The sequence below is a fragment of the Saccostrea echinata genome, unplaced genomic scaffold (assembly GCF_033153115.1).
Source record: "Saccostrea echinata isolate AGI-Se365-2 ecotype Australia unplaced genomic scaffold, CSIRO_AGI_Sech_v1 ptg000004l, whole genome shotgun sequence".
In the NCBI taxonomy this organism is placed as follows: Eukaryota; Metazoa; Mollusca; class Bivalvia; order Ostreida; family Ostreidae; genus Saccostrea; species Saccostrea echinata.
The window spans coordinates 3,352,180-3,376,340 of NW_026889753.1; the positions used below are offsets into that span (position 1 = coordinate 3,352,180).

Consider the following 24,161-nt stretch of genomic DNA (forward strand, 5'->3'; position numbering starts at 1 on the left):
GCACTCCTTACTCAAGCCTGCTCAGTTCACATTTTATCCAAAATAAAACTGACTTCCACTTATGCAGCGCATTAGAGTAAGACACAGATACAATTATTGAATCAGTTTCATTTTAGAGTTTGCAAATTTGTGAGTATACAACCTTCAGCTAAACTTTAATACTGAAAACACACACAACAGAGCTATGGATTATTAGTGGTATACACAAATCCGTTTATTTCAGAAAGGTCCATTCTTCTGTGTTTATGGGGTGATAACAATGAGAGCAAGTGAGAATTTCCATTTGAGACCTAGCTCTCTTCTACTTACTGAAAGATCTGAGCTCAATATTGCTCTCAACTTTCAAAAGTCCCATTTAATGTCAGCATTTCGGGTCTAATTTTATAATAATTGTTAAGCTACAGTATTCATGCATAATTCGACTTGGGAATACTCATTCTTCTTGATCAATACTGAGGGCTCGTGCTGGGTGTGACCAGTAGTGTGACAAGTCAACAGGGGAGAGTTACTCCTCTTAGGCACCTGATCCTGACAGTTCCAGGGGTTTTTGCATTGTTTATATGAGACTGATCACTGTTCCTTTTTCTTTTCCATTCCTATCAATGATATGCTATCTCATTAAGATATCCCCAATATTACTGGCAGAGATATTATTGACAAAATACTGGCAAAATATATATTTATTAATTTATACAAGGACAATACAGTCCATCATTTAGCTTCCTGCAGTCTTTCCGAAAAACAATGGGCCATAGGACCTGGCTGATATACAGTATGTGCCTCAGGTCTTATGCATCATTTTTACAACAAAGCACTGTGGCTAGGAAAAAAGCAGAAATCAGTTTAGTATTGAAAAGTTTATATGCATAAATGGTCCTGACCTACCCCTAAAGGGGATGGGGGTGATTTGAACAATCTTGAATCACACTAAGGATGCTTACATGTTTCTTTGACTATGGCTTTTTTCTCCTAGAAGTTTGAACTTTCTACACTACTTGAGAATGTTTCCATATAAATATGACCAATCATGACTTTGCTTTTCTTGAGAAGATTTTTAAAGATTTTTCCTATAAATTTTCTATGTAAAACTTTGATCGTCCCATGTGGCCCCAACCACCCCCGAGAGTCATGATTTGAACAAACTTGAATCTATGCTACATGTGGATGTTTCCACATAAGTTTCATCTTTCCTGGCCCAGTGGTTCTTGAGAAGATTTTTAAAAGATGCCTTTAATTTTTAACTATTTTTTAATTATCTCCCCTTGGGAGAGGAGTTGGGTTGTTCATCTGAACAAACTTGATTCCCCTTTATCCAACCATATTTTGTGGCAAGTTTGGTTAAAATTGGCCAAATGGTTCTTGATAAGAAGAAGTCAAAAATGTAAAAAGTTTACAGACAGACAGAGAGACATATGTCGGGCAAAATGTGATTTTTTAAATATCACTCAAATCCAAGTACATAAATAAATGAGTGTAATTTAAACTGCATGGACAGAAAGATTTCCATAGTTCATCATCTGACTATGTTACACTTTCTTACATTACGTTTTTCGGTCTGACAAAATTTGGTTTCGGTCCTACGTGTCCCTCAAGTACACAGGACCATACGTCCTATGTGACCCAAAAAACTTGTGCATATACTGCACTTACACACAATATTCAATAAACCAAAAGGTGATTTGAATATAATTCTTCACGAGTAGCTAAATGATCACATTTCCCAACTAATGTCATTGTATCAGTAATTCTCTAATTATCTAAACACATTGTTTTGTGGGCAAGAAAGTTTCAAAGTACTACTAACTTGAAATGGCATACATTATTCCATGAAATTATAATGAATGTTAATGATCAAACCATAAATAATAACTACATCAAAGGTACATAATAGTATTCCAGTCATATTTACCTATCATAATCAAATGACTTGTTAGGTCAACAGGATGCAACAATTGTTTCCAAGTTATATTTCAGCCAACAAGTAGAGGAAATGATCCATATATCTATAACAAATGGTAATTGGTAACACTGAAAACGTTATTTATTCTGACCTAAGTAAAAATAAAGAAATTTATAAAGCTTCTTGTTAACTTAAAATATATTGTTACATTATTAATACTGTTTTTTTTTTTTTAAATCTTAATGTTTTCACTTTTTTGTATTAATTGTTCTGATAAACCCTAATTCAGTGAAGTTATTTACATCATCTATATTAATGTCTTTTCAATGAAAATAAAGTTTGAAGTGTGCAAAAATGACATGTAACCCATTAAAGCAAAAATGCAAAAACATACCCAAAATAAGTAGAGTGACATGTGTTTTATTGTTCATAATAAACAAATAAGAGGTACTGAAAATAAACATAACAAAAACTCAGAGTGAAAAATAAATTTATCAAACCGGTATGTTCATTTGATACACTGGGTGCACTGTAAGCAACTATGCTACTGCCTCCACTGAGCGGCGACAATCAATACTGAGAACACGTGCGCCAACTTTCGAGCGACACTGTACCAATTGTTAAAACGAACCAAAAGCAAGATTTCTGCAACAACATGCATACAAAAACAAAAACAAAATTGGTATGGATTCACGATAGCACTTCTTAATAGCTGACAATATTGCTTATGTGTCCCAGGATTTGCTAACATTGCTTACACGTGAATATTCTTCGAGCTAACGTGTTCAGCCATCGAAGTTTCACTTCCTTTGCGGACAAAACAACGATGAAAACCATCGATAAAACGTAAACAAACAGCCTTAAAATTCACTACAGACATAAACTAGACTTTGTATCATCACAATCAAACATCAGAGAACAGCACTGTTTGAGGATATTTCTACTACAATCACTACATAACAAAGAAACAACGAAAAACTCATTGCTATGTCCTACCCTCTAGTCTTTTCTTGACGCCGCCATGAAGTAGGGGTTGTGTGTGCGCATGCGTCATTCTCCTAATCTATAGGACACCGATTTCCCGCGTTTTGATACCAAATGGTCCATGGTGGAAAGCAAATTAGACCATCCTGGAGAAAAAGCAGAGAAAAGATCGGAAGTCAAAACACGTGTTTCGAAAGACTTTACGCCGGTTTGTTTACAATTATTAACTAGGCTCTTAGTGAATTTTACTGGAATGTTCACAGTTTTAACAAATAGAACTAAATTTCTTTTGCTACAGTGCATATTTTTATATATATACGATATACGATTGCATACTTTTGCTCCATTTCAGAAGTAGTAAAAATGTCTTGTTTAATGATTCGATAATGCACATTACTGTTGGGGTTTTTAACCACTTTGACTCTGTGAAGTTCTCACACTGAAAATAATGAGATGTTGGATTAAGGTCATGATACGCAGACAATATATATTTTTAAAAATGTATTTACAAGTAATTTCAAATACAGTGGCGGATTCTGTATTTCTCTGATCAATAACTAAAAAAATATTTTTTAAAATCCTCTTTGGATTAAAATGTTTATTAAAAATTTTAGGTCTTCGTCCATGTAAATCATTTTCATATGCCACTTTCTATTGTATATTCCAGTCAGTCACATGTATTTTTAACACAGAGAATACAACATACATGTACTACGTGTATAATTTATGTTACACTGTGGATATTGTAACAGATTAAGGAAGGGGTAGAAATATGTCGAGTATTTATTTAGAAAATTCAGGAATTGCAAATGTGACGAATGGCTTATTTTTTTTCTTTTGTTAACGTCTTGTTATTTGCGAAATAGTACTGTAGAAGTTTTGTTTGTTTGTTTGTTTGGGTTTTTTTTTTTCGTGACACACGTGTTTCCTGTGCTCCATAGTTTAAGAACTGGTTACCTTGAAATTTCATTGATATTAATTACCATCTTTCCGATTATATGTTATGCACGCCAATTGAAAATTATTTTTATATGGATCAAAAATGGTGAATAAAGGTGAGATATATTTACCCTACATCATCGCCCCCCCCCCCCCAGATTATCAGCAAAGTGCATTAAAAGGTTTAATAAAGGTTGGTCTTACACCTGGAATTCTTTTTTCTATTCTAAAGTTTTTGAGACAGGTCTGATTATAAGTATGATCATCTAGAAAGGTTTTCATTTTGGCGTTAATTTTGATTTGAACATGTTTGTGTAGTTCATAAGTACAAATTAAGGGATTACGTGCAAGTTCTAAAACTTACTACGCCCGCTTCCTACAGTTTAAATTAAGTCATAGTTAATTAATTACATAAATTTTAAAATTATAATGGTATTAACAGAATAATCGCATTGTATAAACACTGATAAATACATTTGTGTAGTATTTTGAACAATAGACAAAAGACGTTCATTTTCTGCAGAACTCAAAAAAAAGCTGAAAAATATCAGATCATGTATCAGTACATTTCCAAAGCTACTTTTTTTTCTCTAATTTTGAGGACGTTGATGGAATTGATATATTTTTCCCTGTCCCTTATATTCTTTAAAATACTCGCGCATATCTTCAGACTGGCATTTTGGCAGGTTTCCAGGAATTTCACAATAATGATCATTTTGTGAGGATCTTTTTTTTCAATCACGGAACTAAGACTCTTAATCTCATACTTCGAATGTTTCGAATATAGTTTTTTTTTTAATCCCAAATTAAGTTAGTCAACCGTGTTTGTTGCATCGATTGGTTGGGTGTATGCATTAATTGGTGTTTGCACCTATGTTGATCCCTGAGCAAAGTCCATTGAACATCAAATTGCAAGTTGACCTTTTTTCAAGTATATTGATCAACAAAACTAAGAGTGGAATAAAACCATGAAACTTATGCCTGTATGTAAATATGTAGCATTGATTAGCGCATTATTTTTCTCCTTGAACAGCTGAAAGCAAAACTAAACCTCGCACTGCAATTATGTGTTGTTGTCTTTGCTCTAGAGTGCATGTCTACATATACAGTACACACTAGATCGACTGTTTCCTGTTCTAGATACTCAATGAACGACACCAAAGCTTAAATCCTTGTTTATCTTTTTTGTGTAGGTCACGTGGTATCTTCACCTGAAGTACTACGGTCGCATATCGCGCGCAGACATATCGTTATATTATACCAAGCATACAACAGTAGAACGCCTGCCATATTGCAAGAATGAGTCGGGTCATATTATCATAGTTATGTGTTACCAATCAATAAGCGAGTTTTCTTGCACATTTAATACACATATTTTTTAAAGAGTGGCCTACACAAGATTTACTTGTCTTTTATTCATGGTCATGAAATATGACACATAATGTCGGATCTTTCTATGAACTGTGACAAAAACACAGAAAGACACGTAAATTTCGCTGTGATCTGTAGCCTGTTTTATTATCTGATAAATCACGTGATTGAATAATCTTTATTATCATTAACAGATTACAGTACAAAAATTATGAAAAGATACTCGTCTTTTTTTATATAAGAAAGAGATTCCAATTAATATTGACAGATGCCATTGTGTATATTAATGATCATGGGAATTCGTGAACAGCATAAACTGTACACTCTTGTATCTTTCTACAACCACCAGAGCGTGTCTTGTGTGGACATAGCCATGTTTCCCTTTAATGTAAAATTTCAGAATTATTTTGACCTCCACAGATCAATAAACCAAACATTGGAAGATATGATTGCTCAAAACTTACATATATTTTACAACCGAGAACGAGAATACACACGTACATGGCTTTACAGGCTATTCCAGTTTCAACAGTGCAATGTTGAATTAAAAAAAGACACAAGAACTTAGTCATTTTCTAGGTATTTCTGGTTTATCTTTCCGGTATCCACCCTTTGCATAAAAAATGTAAATATTACGAATTACAGCATATCTTTAGGACCTAAGCAGTGAATAGATTATGGAAATATAAAGATTTTGTTGAAATTTATTGATCATCAATTAAACATTTTATGCAACTGAGGTTGAAGAGCTTGAGTGACAAATTCATTTCAAAACGTTTGATAAATATGAAGGCTCAATACCACAAGTTGATTTTTTATGTGTTTAAAATATTTGAAAATTGTTAAAGTAATGGTATTTACGAAGTTCGCTAGAACTATACCAGTCCCTTCATACCAAACACATTAAAAGTATGACCTTTTTTTCAATGTATATACACATAAAGCTTCTTTTATTAAAACTGTTGATTACAAATTGCACAATGATCCGTTGACTCCTTTTGCATTTCTAGATATAACAAGAAGCTCTTTTTTTCCTGTAAAAAATATGCGAACAAGTAATATATTCAATATATCAGGGGTGTTTCTACTATATTAATTTTGCCTAATTATCGTTATGTTTTCTACAATTCGTTTAAAATTTATGAAATCTAAATCTTGAACACTAGATATTTTTACATGTGAATATAAGCACGCCACATGGCCGTAGGAACGGGGGGGGGGCGTGCCCCCCATAATTTTGTTGATATATAGAATACTATAGAAAACATAGCTGCTATATGCTTGTGCCCCCTCAACAAAAACGTCTGATGGCCTTTTTTTTGTTTTGTTTTGTTTTTTGTTTTTTTGCTTGTCAGGGAATTTTGGTAGTTGATAGTGCCCCTTCAACTGAAAATGTATGGTTGTGCCCCCTCAAAGTGAAATTGCTTCCTACGGGCCTGCTTCCTCATGGTGAGGTGTTAAGTTTTTTGCTGTTTTCATCCCTGATTTATGACAGTATATATATAAAACAAATGACTGGCGACGACACGTCTCTGTGTTTCTTATTTACAGTTCTGTAAATACATGTATTTTTATTACGCTAAACTAATTAAACTTTAAATAAACGTAACATTCTAGAAATTTGAATTCTTCGCAATTACAGAATTGATTGGAAACGCCGAAGTAAGTACACAAGTTGAGAAAACAAAGCATCGCATATATGTCAGAAAAATACAAGGTTATGTTTTGCACCGTTTAATAAAATTTGCAAGGAAATTGTAAGACTGTAAGTAAGGAATTTATTTATTTATGGTGACATTTGTACATAAATTATTTTGTATGCAAACTGTATACTCAGTAAACACCCGGTCCATCGGGCCTATATGCCACTTTAAACGCAAAATTGAAATACGATATTTAAATAAAGAGCACAACGTTAAGAGATAAAATATAAAAGTACATAAAAAATATATATAATGATGAAATGTACGCATTTTGTAAGTACCTGTATGCTAAGATTGGTGGGATCTGTTATAAAAATTATTGGTAGATAAATATGGGATGCATTTTAAGATTAACAATTCTTTTTTCCGAAAAAAAAACTGTCTGAACGAAATACACAAATACGTTGCAACCTGTCGAAGATAATTTGAAATAAGTATACATAGTACATCCATATCAGACCATGCTTGCATTTGATTAAAACCAGTGTTTGCAAAAAGTTTTGATCGGTATTCAGAGTACAAGGGTCAGTGCAATAAAAAATGAATTTTGTCTTCTACATTATTTCTAGAGCAAACGGTGCAAATTCGATCCTCAGCAGGTTCACTGTGATATCTACCAGTGTCTATTGCAATGGTAAAAATCCATATCTAAATTGTATATGTGCTAACCCCACCCCTTGTTTAAACTTTACTAAATAATAATTAAAAAAAAAACATGTTAAGAAGAAAAAATATGTAAGAAAGTTTCAGTGACAGAATTATGCAGGATGATTTCACACAAATAGCCGCGTGTCCTTCAATGGTTATCAAAATAAGCCATTAAGTATCTAAGCTATATCCTTGAGATTTACAAAATTTAAAGATTTATAAATCTGATTTTTTTTTTTATAAAAACGTTAAAATCGAGTCAAAATATCGGTCATTTAACAAATTCATCTTTAATTTGTCTGATCTGATCAGCTGTAATTTTTGATTTTCATAATATAGATGTATTAGTACTTATTATCTTGTATATTGTAACGTATGATAGTCAAGAGAAAGGAACTAGAAAGTTGCAAGAAGCAGTCTCAATTCCTTTTGCTCATTATAGCAATATGTTCAAATTTATTCTGTGTGGGGAAAACCCAATGGCAGCTCACATTTCCCAGATGATTCGAACAGTACAAAGGGAGTATTCAAGATATGGTGACTTACATTGAGACAAGTATTTCTGAGTATTTGAAAAGTATGAAAAATGTGCCATTTTTGTACCCTCGTCAATCCTACTTAACCGTATGGCATGAAAGAATTGAAAGATTTTTATATACATTATTATAATTGTACATGTATGTCTGTTTTGAAACCATTTTATTTTATTACCTGTGTCTGTACAAAAGATTGAATACAAGTTCTTCCAACCTAGTGAAACCTTTTCTTTTTTACATGTACGTGTACATACAATAATTACAATGATTGTCACACAAATAAATTACAATTACGTTAAAAATTTAAAGTGATACATATATTATGTAAATAGGAAGAAATCAAAGACACATATTATGAGTTTAAAATGTATCTGAGTCTCGAATGAAATACATGTATATACAATGATTACAAAGTTTGTCAAACAAATAAATTACACGTATATTAGATTTAAAACCATACGCATTATGTACATGTATATAAAATAAACTCAGAGACACATATTTAGAGTACAAATATATACCTGAGTCGAGAATAAATTTTTTACATTTTACAGAAAATATGATTATCAGAAGAAGACAGATTCATTTTCTCGTAATAAAAATGGATATCAATGATAAGTTTAGCTGGTTAAGGAAAAGAGTGTGTAATACAGTGTAGGTCATTTTATGTCATTATGTTATTTATTTAATTCTGAATAAACTATAAACTACTCGTATATAGGTATGAACATTAGAAAAAGGCATCTTTTAATTTTGGTTACACACGATGTATTCATGTATTCATCTATATATGCACAAACATAAATTATGGTGACAGAAATTATGACTTAATTTTTACACGACACCTTTCCAGTCCCAGTATATGAATACATGTAAACATACCCTCTTAGGATCCTGCTGAATAAGGTAATGTCAAATACATTTTTATTTTAAATGAAAAAATGTATACATGAATAAATACCTTAATCATCTTTATAAAACAGCGTCCAGTATTTAACATTTCCATCGAATATAGATACGTTTATAATTTATCTAAACATAACATTTTACCGTTTTTTTTTTATTGCTACACAGAATGATAAGCATTAATATTTAATACCCAAGATACGTGATTTTCTTTTATCATAATATAATGAAATTTTTTCAAAAGTTTCGTAATCATAAGTAATCAAAACCTAAAATAAAATTAAATAAACCCATTTTACAATACAAACATAATAAATACAAAATAATAATAATAACAATGCTACATATTAAATTCACTTTCAATGACATGCCGTTGAATATACTATTCATCACATGCACTACATTTCTCCCCGACGATTAAAAAAATATTACAATATAAGTACATGTATACCTGTACATATTTTATTCTTGTCATTGACTATATTTAGAAATTGTTATATGTCTTGTCCTATATTGAATTACCAAACTCTAAATATATTAAAGAACAATCAACTTATGCTACACAATATTATAAAATTTGGAATTCTAAAGAAGAATACATGTGCATGTATATGTATACATGTATATACATATACGTGATTAGAAAAGAACTAAAATCTCCAAGATACCTCAAAATGAAAAAGTGATGTTCTAATAACAAGAAAATACATTATAGGAGACGTGAAAAAAAATCAGCCAAAAACTTAATAAATAAAAATTGTTTGGTTGCCCTCTCCCGACTGACTGGCTAAAAATGGTTCGACTCAAAACTTTTTTTAACCTCCAGGAAACAATTTTTTTATGCATTCCAGAATTAGATTTTGAAAATTCAGCACTGAAGTTGAAATTTTCTGAGAAAAAAAAATTCCCCTCCTACTTACCGACCCAGATTTCTTCCTGAGTCGGGAGAGGGCAAACAAACTATTTTGAAGTTGGCCTAATAAAGTAAATAATAACCCATCTTTCATGTAGAATTTTCCTCAAAAAACATTACTATAATTTATTAACGGGTTTTGGTAAATCGGAAATTATTTCTCATTTTAAAAGATAATGAGTAAATTACGGTTTATTTTTCAGTGTTTTACATACCATTTTTTTTCTCTCAATTCAGATGTTAAAGAAGCCCACAAAGAACAAATAGAAATAAAGTATTAAAAAAAATAAAATAAACAGAACACAAACATCATCAAAGAGTATAAAAGTAATTAAAAGCAATATTTTTCTAACGAGTATTACATTATGAATCTAAGAATAACATATAGTTTACATCACTTAAAATTAGATGAGAAGTTTTACCAACTCTTCAGCTCCTCTATATTTAGCAGCAACATCTTTATCCCACCATCGTAAATCTGTACTACATGTATGCTGAGAAGCCGTAGTTCATGAAGGCACCAATAGAATCGTCGTATCTGTTAGTAGAGGAACTAACTGGGTGGTATTGCACGATAAGAAAATGTGCAATGCATTTGCCAGATATAATGTGCTTATTCATGCACACATGTACAGGTATTTTACAAGTATAAAACTTAAAGTACTTTGCAGTCCAACAGATTGTACTTGATATTGATATTAGAAAACTGAGTTATAAACTATCACGAACAGAACAATACAGATATGAAAAGTCATGCTCGAAGTATCAATACTTAATATTGCCAGATCGAGTCCTTATACTGTCAAATATCCCAAGATTACCTTTATATACTGTGTTTATTTGTTGTTTCATTGGACGAAACTCTCCTTATACTGATCTTAACTTACAGATAATCGTTGGGCTTAATTTTTTTTTTATCCTATTTATTTCAAATTTCTGAATATCTTTGTTGCACTACCAATTTTTCTATAATTGACATTTTAATGATGTTCAAGAAAAAAGTAAATTATAAAGAAAAGAACAAACAAAAATAAATATAACTGTGAACATAATCTTGTAATTTTCTTAATTAGGTCAATGCTAAAATATTAAGCACGGAGAAAGATAAACGTAAGTATATCCAAATCCACAACAGCGACGTGTGCTTATTGATCTCGTGTATCATTGGCACACAGTATTGCTATAGTTACATGAATATTCAAATAAATAAATCACACTAATGATCTGTGGCATTTATGACTATAATGGTTTACATACATGAACAATGTACGGTGTTTATTACTGTTAGAATATTTTAGTATCACATACATTTCTTTATTTACTGTTATATATTTATACAGAAATATCCATTAAATAGAGGAGCTCAAAAATTCTTCAGCAGGTAATCAATTCTTGGATACAGCATTGCTTTCTGTTCTAAACTGAAAACATTTTAAATCGTAAAATTTTGAAAAAATAAATTTAATTTGGCCTCAGTTTTCTTGCATTTACATGTATCCTATGCATCTTTATTTCATTTCATGGAGTATACATTGCATTTTTTTTTTACACAGAATTACACTACTTTCATAAAAGCAATCTTTTACTGCAAACATCTTAACAATTCTAGATTTGTTCAAGCTTAAATAGACCTGTATTTGTTTTCAAAAGGGGGGGGGGGTGCAGATAAGAATCAGAGAAAAACAGAATTTTGGGATTTCATACCAAAGTTTTCTTAGAACTAAAATTGTCGGAGAGGGTGGTGGTGGTGGTAGAGAAATGTCAATTTTTAGTAACAATGGTAACACCGTTGTATTCTGGTGTATTTTACTTGTGTATAAAAATACCTACTAATTTACAGTACTGAAGATCAGTTCAATACAAATCAAAGTTTTAAACATCTAACTTAAAATTTTCTGACAGACTTCGGATGGATTATTAGAATAACAAATAATAAAATAACCTTCAATAAAACCAGCGCACAATAATTTAAATATGACATAACTATGAACAACTTTTTTTCCTTATGGGAAAGCTCCCCAGTGATTAGTCTTTTTTTCAGTGTCGGATGCAGCGGCGGCCGATCTATTTGTGGTTGTGTTAGAATGTGCAGATGCGGAAATGAGACGTTATTTTTTATTGTTTCGTTGGAATAATTCCTTATTGATAACAAACATAAAAGTTAAGAATAAAAGCCTTAAATATTGCTTAAAACTAATTCTAAATATTTTGTTATTAATTTTGAATTTGTATTTCATTTCTCGTATATATTATTAATTTAATGATTTTTTTAAAAAGTTGTTTCATAAACTGCTCCCTAACATTGGCGTGCGTAAGAAAACGTATTGAGTTTCCGGATATGAATTACAGTGCCTGAAATAATTAATAAATTGGAATAAGAACTGAACTTTGTTTTGAATTTACACTGCAGTTGCAAGTGACATAATGATTTTTTTTTCTGCAGTCTGCACTTTCTGCACTTCACATACATATCTATCACAACACGCACTGATCGGCATTATCATGTGACAAAAATCCAGGGTATCAGCACGTGAAGCTTGTGTCCTTTTTGTCAGCATTCAGACATTCATAATCAATTATTTTAGATATTTGTTGCATTTGTCCTTGAATCAAATAGTTTGATGATAATAGTTATACATTCTTATCCTTTATTGCAGTCCGATTTTCATATCAATGAATTTATTTTTATTTGAATAAATATTTAACAATTCATCACTGAAAACTAGTGTAAAAAATACAGAGAAAAGTAAAGCAAATGTAAAAAGTATCATATACTTTTTCTATTTGGATTTTTTCTTAGGACTCTTTCTTGTGGAAATTCTTCAAAATGAAATATATCTTTGCGGCCGATTTGATGCTTTACATCAATTTAACATCTTCTTCATTGATTTTGTTTATTGTTGTTTTCATTTTGAATGAAAAAGAGCAAACTCTTTTGGAAAAACACCAACAGTATAAAATAAAAAAAGAATGATATTGCACTTTTTGTAGCTTTCATCTACAAACAATATCGAGATAACCACACACTCGTAAGATTTTTTTCCCTTATACTACCACCCTCTTACTTTAATACTGGAAATCGACGCTTAATGTATTATTTCATTGAAAACCGCGACCCATATATGTGAAAAGTTTGGCATATTTAACAACTTTTGCTCAATCCCATCTGTGAAAGTTTATAGAAGTAAAATATGACCAAAAAATATAACCAAACCAAAAATGATATATTCTGGTAGCACTGAAAGGAATAATTTATATGATGTTTATGAAATCTTTCAAATTCAAAAATAAAAATAAATAGAAAACAACACATTTCTGCTGATATTGTAATGTTTTATTCCCTTCAGCATTCCTTTATTGGTGATTGAAGTCAATTGTAAACATTGATAAATATTATAAATGTAAAAATATATAAATGTGAAATTACAGTGTAAATAAACACTAAATAAAATCATGTTGTGTCTTTCTCGTGTCTCAACATCTTGATCTATAAAGTAGCTACACAGAAAATTAATTTGCCTTCCACAAACTCTCTGAACAATTTTTTTTATTTTATTTATTTATTTATTTATATTTTTTTTTGGGGGGGGGGTATAATTACATGTATTATTATTATAAGAATAGGGATTATGAGTCAGAGAGACATTCTTCTAGACATTTTTTTTTATAAATGTATTTCAATTAGTCATGACGGAAAGCTTAACATTTATATGATGCATGGGATTACTTTTTCGTTCTCGATCAGTGGGTGGGGGTGGGTGGGCTAAAAACAAGTTTTAAACTGGGATTTGTATTCTACACTCTCTGTAGTTAACAATGAGGATCTAATATCGCTTTTGTTAAAAGGGCCAAAATTGAGGGAACCACAATCTTTCAACTGGCAACAAATTTCATAAATATTATGAATTCTGTCGAAGATTATGCCAGACAATGTGTCAAACATGAAAAAGAAGACCTTGACACTTTGGTTTTAAAGTATAAGAGGTATCTTGAAATCTCGTATAAATATATCGTTTATATAATAAATGCATGGTTGAGGAGCAATATGAAAACAATATTTTCAGTTCTGTCTTCAATCATTCGGAAGTGAAAAAAAAAGAATTTATTACTAGCTGAAAAACTGTAGCTCTCTGGTTGAGAAAACTGAAGACACCAACACTCTGGTTTAAAGTCAACATTTCGCAAATTCTATGGTCTATACAGTGACATTGTTAGCAATTACAATCTGTGTTCGTCAGATGTTGACTGACGTCTTTCATACAAATTCTTGAGCCATTATTTTCACACTGAATTGACTACGGATTTTCCGTTTACTGTACCTGATCATGACCAAGATCACAGAGCGGGTGTGACTAGTCGGCAGGGGATGCTTATTCCTTCATGGCACCTGATCCCACCTCTGTTTTCAGAGGTCTGTGTTAGCCCTGCTCATAATTTGTATTCTTGAAATGGATTTAGGCTCCTGAAAAGATAATTTGATATTCAAGAACAAGGTCATATGTTATTTCTGAAAATAAAATTAAATTTCTATCATTAATAATTATTATATTTCTCATCGAATTTTGAGCTTTGTGATGTTTACTTCATTTATCGAGATAAATTCTTTCGACATTTGGTTCAGATGAAGAACAACTTAAAATATCAAAGTTGTAAAATTACAAGATTGTTCTGAGTGATGTGAAGGTAACAAACATTGATCATTCTCAAAAGTCCATACACATAAATTACCATCAAAAGTCCATACACATAAATTACCATCAAAAGTCCATACACATAAATTATCATCAAAAGTCCATACACATAAATTACCATCAAAAGTCCATACACATAAATTATCATCAAAAGTCCAGACACATAAATTACCATCAAAACGTATTTACCATTGCCTTGCGTTTTGTATTAAAAAAAACTGCTCTGTTACTGTTTGATCTTATTTTTTTTTTCGTACAAGGGTTGTCGTAGATATGTACACGTATGCTACATGTATTTTCTTAAAGGATAAAACGTAGCACAAGGAACAAGTTTGCTTGAAGATCTGTTGCATATTTCTGTCGATCGAGTATTTAATTCCACAAATAGTACTTTTGATGGTAATTTAAGTGTAAAAAATATTTAATGCGCTAGAAGAAGTTCCAGATCTTTGACCACTTGTATTCATACAACAATATGAAACGCGATGGTAGCTGATTATCAGGGATATTTCCAATGATTATCCAATATTAAACGTATCAAAGATTGGATGAACAAAAAATTCTGCACATACAATGAAATGCGCATTATTCAACGGAGATATGCTATTGAAAAACACTGTATACATGCAGGCCAGGACATTAAAATGCTGTTGGATAAAGCGGGGAAATATATAAACTATCTCGTGTCTTTCATATGTATTCCAGGCAGATTAACTATTTTTGCATTGCAGTTTAATAGTTTATGTATTCGTAGATGTTTTCTTCCTCATGGTTTTCTACCCATGAAAAGAATTTTCTGAACGTTAGATATTCAATATTTATCCCTAAACATCGACCCAACATCCTTTGATTAAGTTCATTGACATGTTTTAGCAAGCCCTACTTCTACCCTAAAATGATTATTTTCAACTTAATGCCCCATTTATATTTTGAGTATCCTGTTTATATTTTTTCTTTTACCAGTATAAAGATATATTGTAAATACATCCTAGAGAGCGGAAAAACTCATAATATTACATGTAATTTGTAGGTTCTTAAAATAGACATTTCTTTAAAAACTGTAATTTAAGCGTACAAGGCAATCCCAAACATGGTTCGCTGTGTTATCTCTGTATTTTCATGGTTTCCGCATTAACAAATTTATCTGTCTCTCTGTTCTTTGCGGAAGTCTGACGATTGCGCCCTATAAAAACAAATTTTCCAGTTTGTCCTTCTAGTGTTCATGCTAAATAACAATTGTTTAACACTCTTTTGTAATACTCAAATATAAATAATGGCATTTAAAAATAAATTATTTATAGTATAAATATAAAGCGTAAACAATGAGGCTGTCTTATTTTTCAAGCATGAACAAAGACTTGTTATCAAGTGTTTTGTTTAGGAATATGCTATATCAGCATGTTGCTTGAGATACAGAAAATTGTACTTCAAAAGTACAACAAATGCACTCTGGCAAGAAAATTAACTTTGAGATTTCAGATTAAATAATGGGAGCATGGGCATCAGTACTCCTACATTGCTGCTGTTGGGAAAAGTCAAAGTCATATATCGCGTATTTTTTATAAGTTTAGACTAACTAAAATTCAAAAGATCTTTCTATTTGTTTTATTGCTTTATATAAAGATAGGACTTTCCTGTAAATAACACAATTTAAATCAATCGCGTTTCATAAATATTAGAATTTTAAAACAATAACCGATTTATTTACCGACTCCGCATTTAAATATCAGACACAGTTTAAAGTCATTTTAACTATAGAAACGTGGGGTTATTCAAGTTCAAAATCGGTGAAAATTTTAATTTGAACGTAAATAACAAATACGTTCATCTACACTCAATCTCGTATTTTTATTTTTTAGCTCAGATACGCCATATATAGCTTTATATATTTAATTTGTTTTGAATTTTGTGTGGTTAATCTATAGACATGCATACTGATTTCCAACCAGGCAATGACGAGGCATGCAATGACTTCTAGCATATTTTCCGCTGAACAAGCTGGAGTTGTCTTTCTTTGCTTAAAAAAACCCACTCCTTGTGTCACATGACAGTTCTAGACCACAGGCGCTTGACGTTTTTAACCTTTCTTTCCATAAATAAAAAAAATACCCCATACTATAATAATAACGTTATTATTATAGTATGGGGTATTTTTTTATTTATGGAAAGAAAGGTTAAAAACGTCAAGCGCCTGTGTTCTAGACAAATACTCTCTCTCTCTCAGTTTAGAGAAAATTTATGATTTTTCACAATTTTTTTGAAACCCACTTATCCTAAAACAGTTGCTTTGAATTTCCCCATGATTTCCCCGAGTGTTATTGTTTTATGTGTGTGTGTTTTCTTTTAACATAACCTGAGTTAAAAGCTCAAGTGAGCAGTCCGTCTTCAAGAACAGAAGGACTTGAATTTGTCAGCAACCTCATTTAGTGCAAATTCATTCCGTTGAAATCGAAGCCCCCAGCGGTAGGGTTGGGTCCCTATAGAGGATCAAAGGTTTAAATGGAAAAATATTGAGAACAAAAATCATTAAAAATCTTCACGAGAAAAGCAAGGCCATGGTTAACATCCTTTGGTAGTGCAAGTTCAAGTTCGTTGAATCCACAGCCCCTGGCGGTAGAGTTTGGTCACATGCAATGGAGGATAAGAATATGTTAATTGGGAAAAAATCTTCAAGGGCAGCAGGGTCCCTTTATAAATCACATTATTATGCAAGCATTCCAAGGTAGTTTACAGTTCACGGGGTTTAGGTGCGGCCACAATTTAAGGGATCAAATATTTATTAGAAGAAATATTTCAAAATCCACTTCTCATAAAGAGCTGCGCAACGACTACTCATATCAATATGCAATCATCCAGATATAGTCCATGCAGGTTTTATTTGTTCCCAATCATGGCCCCTTGGGATAAGATGGGTTTAACAGAGGTATTCAAAATTATACTACACTGTAGTTCATAACTTGAATTTAAATAAAGGTTACTTGCAATCATATTTCCACGTCATGTTGAACAGAGTTTGTTGAAATTATGAGCAGTGGGTTACTTAGGGTGGGATTAAAATTTAAAAAAAAATATCAAATTTTACACCATATATGTATGTATAGGCAAAAAACTGAGAAAATCTCCGTTTCAGGGACAGCAGGGCTACGTTATTTACGATTTCACTGTAGTTTAGATTGAAGTTGATTGAGTCATCTGGGGCTCGGGTTGGGCCACAATATGAGGTCAATATTTTTCAAGAGAATATGGAGGAAAAATCTTTTTAAAATAATATTCTGAAGGACAGAAAGTTGTTAAAAATATTTGGGATGGCGCATACCGCCGCCTCCACCTCTCCAGGCCATGTTTTCTATACATGTATATCTGCACAAAATCCGTAATATTCATTTTGAATTTATTTTTGTGCGTTTGATAATTTTTAAAGGGAATGTTTTTATCGACCGGACCAAACGAATTTTCAGAAATAAAAAAACTGATATTGTATACGAAAGAGTAAGAATTATTAATAATTTCATGAATGTTTAAACTTTCATCATTGTCATTTTGATTTTTCGTTTTGCTAATTCTATTTCAATTATACATGTATAAAATTCAAAGGGAATGCATGTAACGTCAGAAGTTATGGGTTTCAGACATTGCCGACCCTCCTCAAATGAAAAAAAAGATCTATTGTAACGTCATAAAAGCTATTATGACGTCAGAACCAATTGGCAACGAATGTCGGAACACTGTTGACTTATATAAGCGAAGAAAATGGAAATGGATTATGTGAGTAGCAATACTAGTATTTATTTTATTGATTTTTATTAAATTGATACTTTTTCAGTTAGATGATTGCAGAAATTACGTGCTTCTTTGAAATGAAGCATTTATCAGTGACATTTAATGCAGCAAGTCTTATTTCATTTTATTTACATGAGTATTTATTTATTTAATTAGTTGGTTATTTATTCATTTATTTTTGATGCTCGGGTTAATTCTCAAGTATTATTGTACTTAATTCTACAAAAACTGTTTATATTTGTAGTGATTTTCGTTGGTTTTAAAGTATTTGTCTTGCTAGTACTGTTTGTGTGTAGTGAAGTGTGATATTTATGGCTACCTTTACACCCCCACCCTACACAGTTTAATAGATAAATAATCGGTATTTATATTGTAAAACTAGGATCTGATTTTAAAAAAGCCAGTGAAGAAAAAAAAAATCAATGACACATTCTTTATTAAATTTTATCTCAATATTTCTTTTATTTTTCCGTTTGTTTTCGTCACAATTAGTTGTGACGTCACAATATAATTATGACGTTAAAACCAATGACACAGTTGGCAACATTGTTGACTTGTTGATAGATGAAGAAAATGGATTATGTGAGTAACATTATTTTGTACTGGACAACGCACACGCACTTCTTTTGTAGTTTTATCCCCCGGTAAATGTGCATGTATTTAAAAGCTGAACAAAACTACGTTTAATTCTTTAAATCTAATAAAGAACAAGGTAATAAATTCGCATTCTTGAGCCCATTAATGTGCAGAATTATTTTTGTTGATCTACTTATTCTTGAACATTTCTCCTGTTATCATGGAAGGGCAGGGACATTTCTTCCATACCGACTCCCTCCCATTCTGAAAGGAGGCAGATCTCATACTGATTCACATTTGTACAAAATATATTTTTATGATAGTATTAAAATATATGATGTGACGAAGCAATAGTTTCAATATACCATTGTACCTCCAAAAATTTGAAATCATATCCTTATTTTGTTGTCAAAATCATAATCTCTCTATCCAGGATGAGTCATTGAAATATACATTTAAAGAATGCAATAAAATCAATAAGTTTAATTCTGACAAAAATGGTCTTCTAGTTATGTACTTCAAACTTAACATAAATAACAGTAATGAATGTAACCCCGCTTTCTAGTCAACTGTGCACCCTCTCCGCTTCTCAGTTCTTTTTCTCATTCACATCCCCACCCCTCCTTCTCCCCCATCCACCCCCTCCAGAAAAAAAACCCTTCAATGAAAAAGATTATGTTCATTTTATATATGTATGTTTGTATTAAAGCATTGTAAATATATATCTTGTGTTTGTAGACGGAAATCTTGGATTTCGGCGATGAGCCTGTTACAGATGTGGTAAGTGAATATTTATATTTTTTATGGTGACCCTTACTTTGTGCCATGCATATAAAATTTGAAAGAAATAGAGCATATTAAAATATATATTGACGTGACATCAAGTAAGAGTAATAAGAAAGATTTTTATACCTTCCTCTTCTTACCACTGTAATGGGTTATTTTCTTGCTCTTGGACAAGTAGTTTTTCATAGATTAAAAAATGTCTAGGGTAATGAATGATGCAAATACATACAAGTGCACCGTAAACCAGGTCTGATATATCACGTTAGAATTCTTTCATTTACAGGAGTCCAAATTAAAAATACTGAAGTTTTCTTATTCCTGGGCGGATAAGGTGGAAGAAGAAGAGAGGCTGAAGGTACAGTAAAATAGATTATTTGATTTAGAAGCTAGTTTGTTTATCGGAAGGGATAGGGTTATTATATATATATATATATATATATATATATATATATATATATATATATATATATATATATATATATATATATATATATATATATATAAATATAGATATATATATATATATATATATATATATATATATATAAATATAGATATATATATTTATATATATATATATATATATATATATATATATATATATATATATATATATATATATATATATATATATATATATTTTTTTTTTTTTTTTTTTTTTTTTTTTGCTTGCTTGCGTAAGACATATCAATATAAGTGCATAACAGAACTCTGAACATCAATAGTCAGCAATATCATAAGCATACAAGTTCGTCTTGAGCATTTAAAGAAAGCTTTGATTTTGAAAATATAATATCTACTGAAATGTATAAATTCATATTTTTTCTCACCCTCTTCCTTTAAAATATAACAATCTGTCTTGGATTTCAGAGAAAAGAAACTAATTCACAACCAGAGGCTGGTCTCTTCCTGGAGGATTATCTGAAAACTTTTGATACAATGTATGAACAAGTTCCATCAAAAGGGACATATTCTGAGGTAACAAAAATAAAAAATCAATTTTTTTTAATGCATAACGTTTTTTTCCCTTGAATTAAGTGAATGAATTCAACATTCTTACAGAAAAGACGCAATATCAAATCAAGCTATTCAAGAGATAATGTGAAGTTAAGGAATGATCCAGTTGATTTGGCTCGTTACAACAGAAACAACCCATCAACAACAAGAGGACAGCAGTATACAAAACCAAGATTCAGAAACAGGAGATACTACGATACTCGTGATCCACAATTTGGGAAATATCCCAGAAAACTGAGCGATGACACACCTCCATTTAGATACAGAAAAGCTAATGCTTTCCCATCCAAGGTAGAGTGGTAGTAGTTCAATCATTTTATCACCAAATTATAAATATTTTCTAATATCTCTATCAATTTTTCTATCAATGTCTTTAAATATAACTATTTTATTTAGGATGAAACATTCCCCTCCAGGAAAAAGGAGGACAACTGCTCTGTCAAAAATGGTCTGATTAACCTCCATTATACTCATTTGAAGAGTTCCAAAAATATTGACGACAACAACAACGATTTAGGAATTATATCCAGCAACATAAAAAAACACAATGGTCCTGTAAATGGAAACAAAGATGACAATTCCAAAACAGATATTCCTTCTGTTAATCCGGGAACAACAGAAAACAGTCCAAGAGAAGAGGTCGCCCAAGTTCTGAAAAATCTCATAGACGATGTTATCCGTGTTACCGGAAACCACTACGACAGGCGAAAAGAAGATGTTGGTCGTGATATGGAAGGCATGAAGAAAAGTCTCAAAGATCACCATGGCAGTGATACTGGAAATAAAGAAAACAGTCCCAAAGTTGATGCCAGTCTGTGCAGGAAAAATACAGATAACAGTTTCAATCAAGATAAAGTCCATTTTATTGAAAAAGAATCTGACATTCAGAGAGATGGTACACTCCATGATGTAAAGAATATACCTGAAGCCAGCAGTGCCATACAGGATTGCAGCAATGTAACTGGAAACAAAGATGTCCACCTCCAAAACACAGACAGTGTTTCTCATGTTACTGACTCCACTGAGAATTGTTTCATTAGGAAAACGCAAAAGCCTGTGTGCATTTATGATGAACGAACAGGAATGGAAATTGGGGAGAACCCGGCGATTCAAGTGCAGTATCTTCCCTGTGATTCAAAAGAGAATCAAAATGCTAGTATTCAACCGACACGTTCAGAAGACATTTACTCCCAAAGCTCAGGGAGGGATACAGAAAAGCAAGAAATCATAAAGGTAAGAAAGTGCTATATTCTTACATATTAAATTTATGGCAATTGAAAAATCCCAGAAAACTGAGCGATGACACAGCTCCACTGAGATACAGAAAAGTTAATGCTTTCCCATCCAAGGTAGATCAGTAGTAGTTCAATTATTTTATCACCAAATTATAAATATTTTGTAATTTCTCTACGAACAATTTATATCAATGTGTTTGAATATAAGTACACTTTTTTTTTTTTATTTAGGATGAAACATTCCCCTCCAAGAACCAAGAGGACAGCTGCTCTGTCGAAAATGGTCTGATTAACCCCAAGTACACTCATTTGAAGAGTTTCAAAAATACTGATGACAACAACAACGATTTAGGAATTATATCCAGCAACATAAACAAACACAACGGTCCTGTAAATGGAAACAAAGACGACAATTCCAAAACAGATATTCCTTCTGTTAATCCGGGAACAACAGAAAACAGTCCAAGAGAAGAGGTCGCCCAGGTTCTGAAAAATCTCATAGACGATGTAATCCGTATTACTGGAAACCACGACAACAAGCCAAAAGAGGATGTTGGCCGTGATATGGAAATCATGAAGAATTTTCTCAAAGATCAACCTGACAGTGATACTGTAAAAGAAAACAGTCCCAAAGTTGATGTCAGTCTGTGCAGGAAAGATACAGAGAACAGTTTCAACCAAGATAAAGTCAGTTTTATTGATAAAGAAGCTGACATTCAGAGAGATGGTACACTCCATGATGTAAAGAATATACCTGAAGCCAGCAGTGCCATACAGGATTGCAGTAATGTAACTGGAAACAAAGATGTCCACCCCCAAAACACACATAGTGTTTCTCATGTTATTGACTCCACTGAGAATTGTTTCATTAGGAAAACACAAAAGCCTGTGTACATTTATGATGAACGCTCAGGGTTAGAAATTGTGGAGGTTCATGCGCAGTATCTTCTCTGTGATTCAAACAAGGATCAAAATACTAGTATTCAACCGACACATTCAGCAGACATGTACCCCCAAAGCTCAGGGAGTGATACAGAAAAGCAAGAAATCATAAAGGTAAGAGAGTAATATATTCTTACAAATTAAATTTATGGCAATGTTTATATGGAGAATAGGATCGTATGGAAGATTTAATTAACTATTTAAATGTTGCTCCATTACAGATTTCCAATGAGGAGGAGAAAACATGTCTTGTAGATTTAACACAAGCTGCTTCTGTAGCTCCACTCAAAACGTAAGTTTGAGTTTTCATTTATAAACTTTTGAAATATAAATCTTCAAAACTCGTTATATTAGACAAGTTTATGTTTTTCTTCTCCTTTAGGCATATTTCCCAGAGAAATGGTCTAGTTGTCATGGACTCTGAGATTTGTTTGTTATCAACAGAGGTGAGGGAATGATGATATGGCTTCCTGCATGTTTTGTTTCTTTAATGCAACTCCATGTAGTTAAAAAAGTAGTTTAATCATCGTCCAGTTTTTAAAACAATAAAGCTGCATTATATTCAGTTTCAAGGTGGAATTTGACCACTTTGAAGTATGTTTTTGCATATATATAGAAAAATAAGCTTCACAGATTGCCATAGTAAAATAGAACCTGTCTTTGGGGATGAAGAAAATACATTTCATAGATTTCACAACCCAAAATTGCTAGTAATAAAAATTTCACAGAGAATTAAACAAAAATACATCTCGAGTTGTTCAACATGTATTTAAACAAGCATCAAATCTTATATACTATCTTTCCAAATGACAGATTATTTATCCAGAGGAGTTTCAGCATAAAAATCCCAATTTGAAGGACTCTGAAAGCATTGCTGATGATGAAGATTTTACTGAACACACTGCTAGTGTATCAAACAAGAGATCACCTTTCTGGCGTGTGTTTCTTTGTGGATCCTGTTGCTCATCAGTGAATGTGAGTACACGATCAGTTTTCATGTATTTTAATGTTTTTTGAAATACTCGAACAATGTGTATTTAAGATGTTTTGTATCTTATGTGTTTGAAACTGCTTGTTTATTTATAGAAATTGCATTGAAGTTGATTTATTGTATTTTATTTTCAGAAAAAAGAAAACCCTATTCATAGAGAAAAAATTGGAATTCTAAACAGAATTCGGAAGTTTTTCAGGAGGAATTAAAGTTGTAGGAATCCAGATTAAATTAATTTAAAGA

At 31.6% G+C, this 24,161-nt stretch overlaps 2 protein-coding genes across 3 annotated transcripts in view; one reads left to right on the forward strand and one right to left on the reverse strand.

The window, feature by feature from the left end:
- Positions 1–3,026, reverse strand: part of LOC133179015 (uncharacterized) — a 43,120-nt gene extending 40,094 nt beyond the window's left edge. For both annotated transcript variants that reach the window (XM_061313692.1, XM_061313691.1), the window contains exon 1: positions 2,897–3,026. The gene's annotated coding sequence lies outside the window, so the exon portion shown is untranslated. The remainder of the gene's footprint in view (positions 1–2,896) is intronic.
- Positions 3,027–18,341: 15,315 nt separating this feature from the next.
- Positions 18,342–24,161, forward strand: LOC133179244 (putative uncharacterized protein DDB_G0282133). The gene is made up of 11 exons (XM_061314033.1): positions 18,342–18,356; positions 19,686–19,727; positions 20,017–20,088; positions 20,604–20,711; positions 20,796–21,041; positions 21,147–21,983; positions 22,217–23,041; positions 23,149–23,219; positions 23,310–23,373; positions 23,741–23,902; positions 24,053–24,161. The coding sequence occupies exons 1-11, from the start codon at positions 18,342–18,344 to the stop codon at positions 24,125–24,127; spliced, it is 2,517 nt and encodes an 838-aa protein (XP_061170017.1). The 3' UTR covers positions 24,128–24,161.

Bases quoted from the DNA above. Each gene is read 5' to 3' on its own strand.
- LOC133179244 (XM_061314033.1), top strand. The intron at 20,712-20,795 runs GTAACAAAAATA...ACATTCTTACAG, and splicing joins CAAAAGGGACATATTCTGAG to AAAAGACGCAATATCAAATC. The intron at 23,042-23,148 runs GTAAGAGAGTAA...GCTCCATTACAG, and splicing joins AAAAGCAAGAAATCATAAAG to ATTTCCAATGAGGAGGAGAA.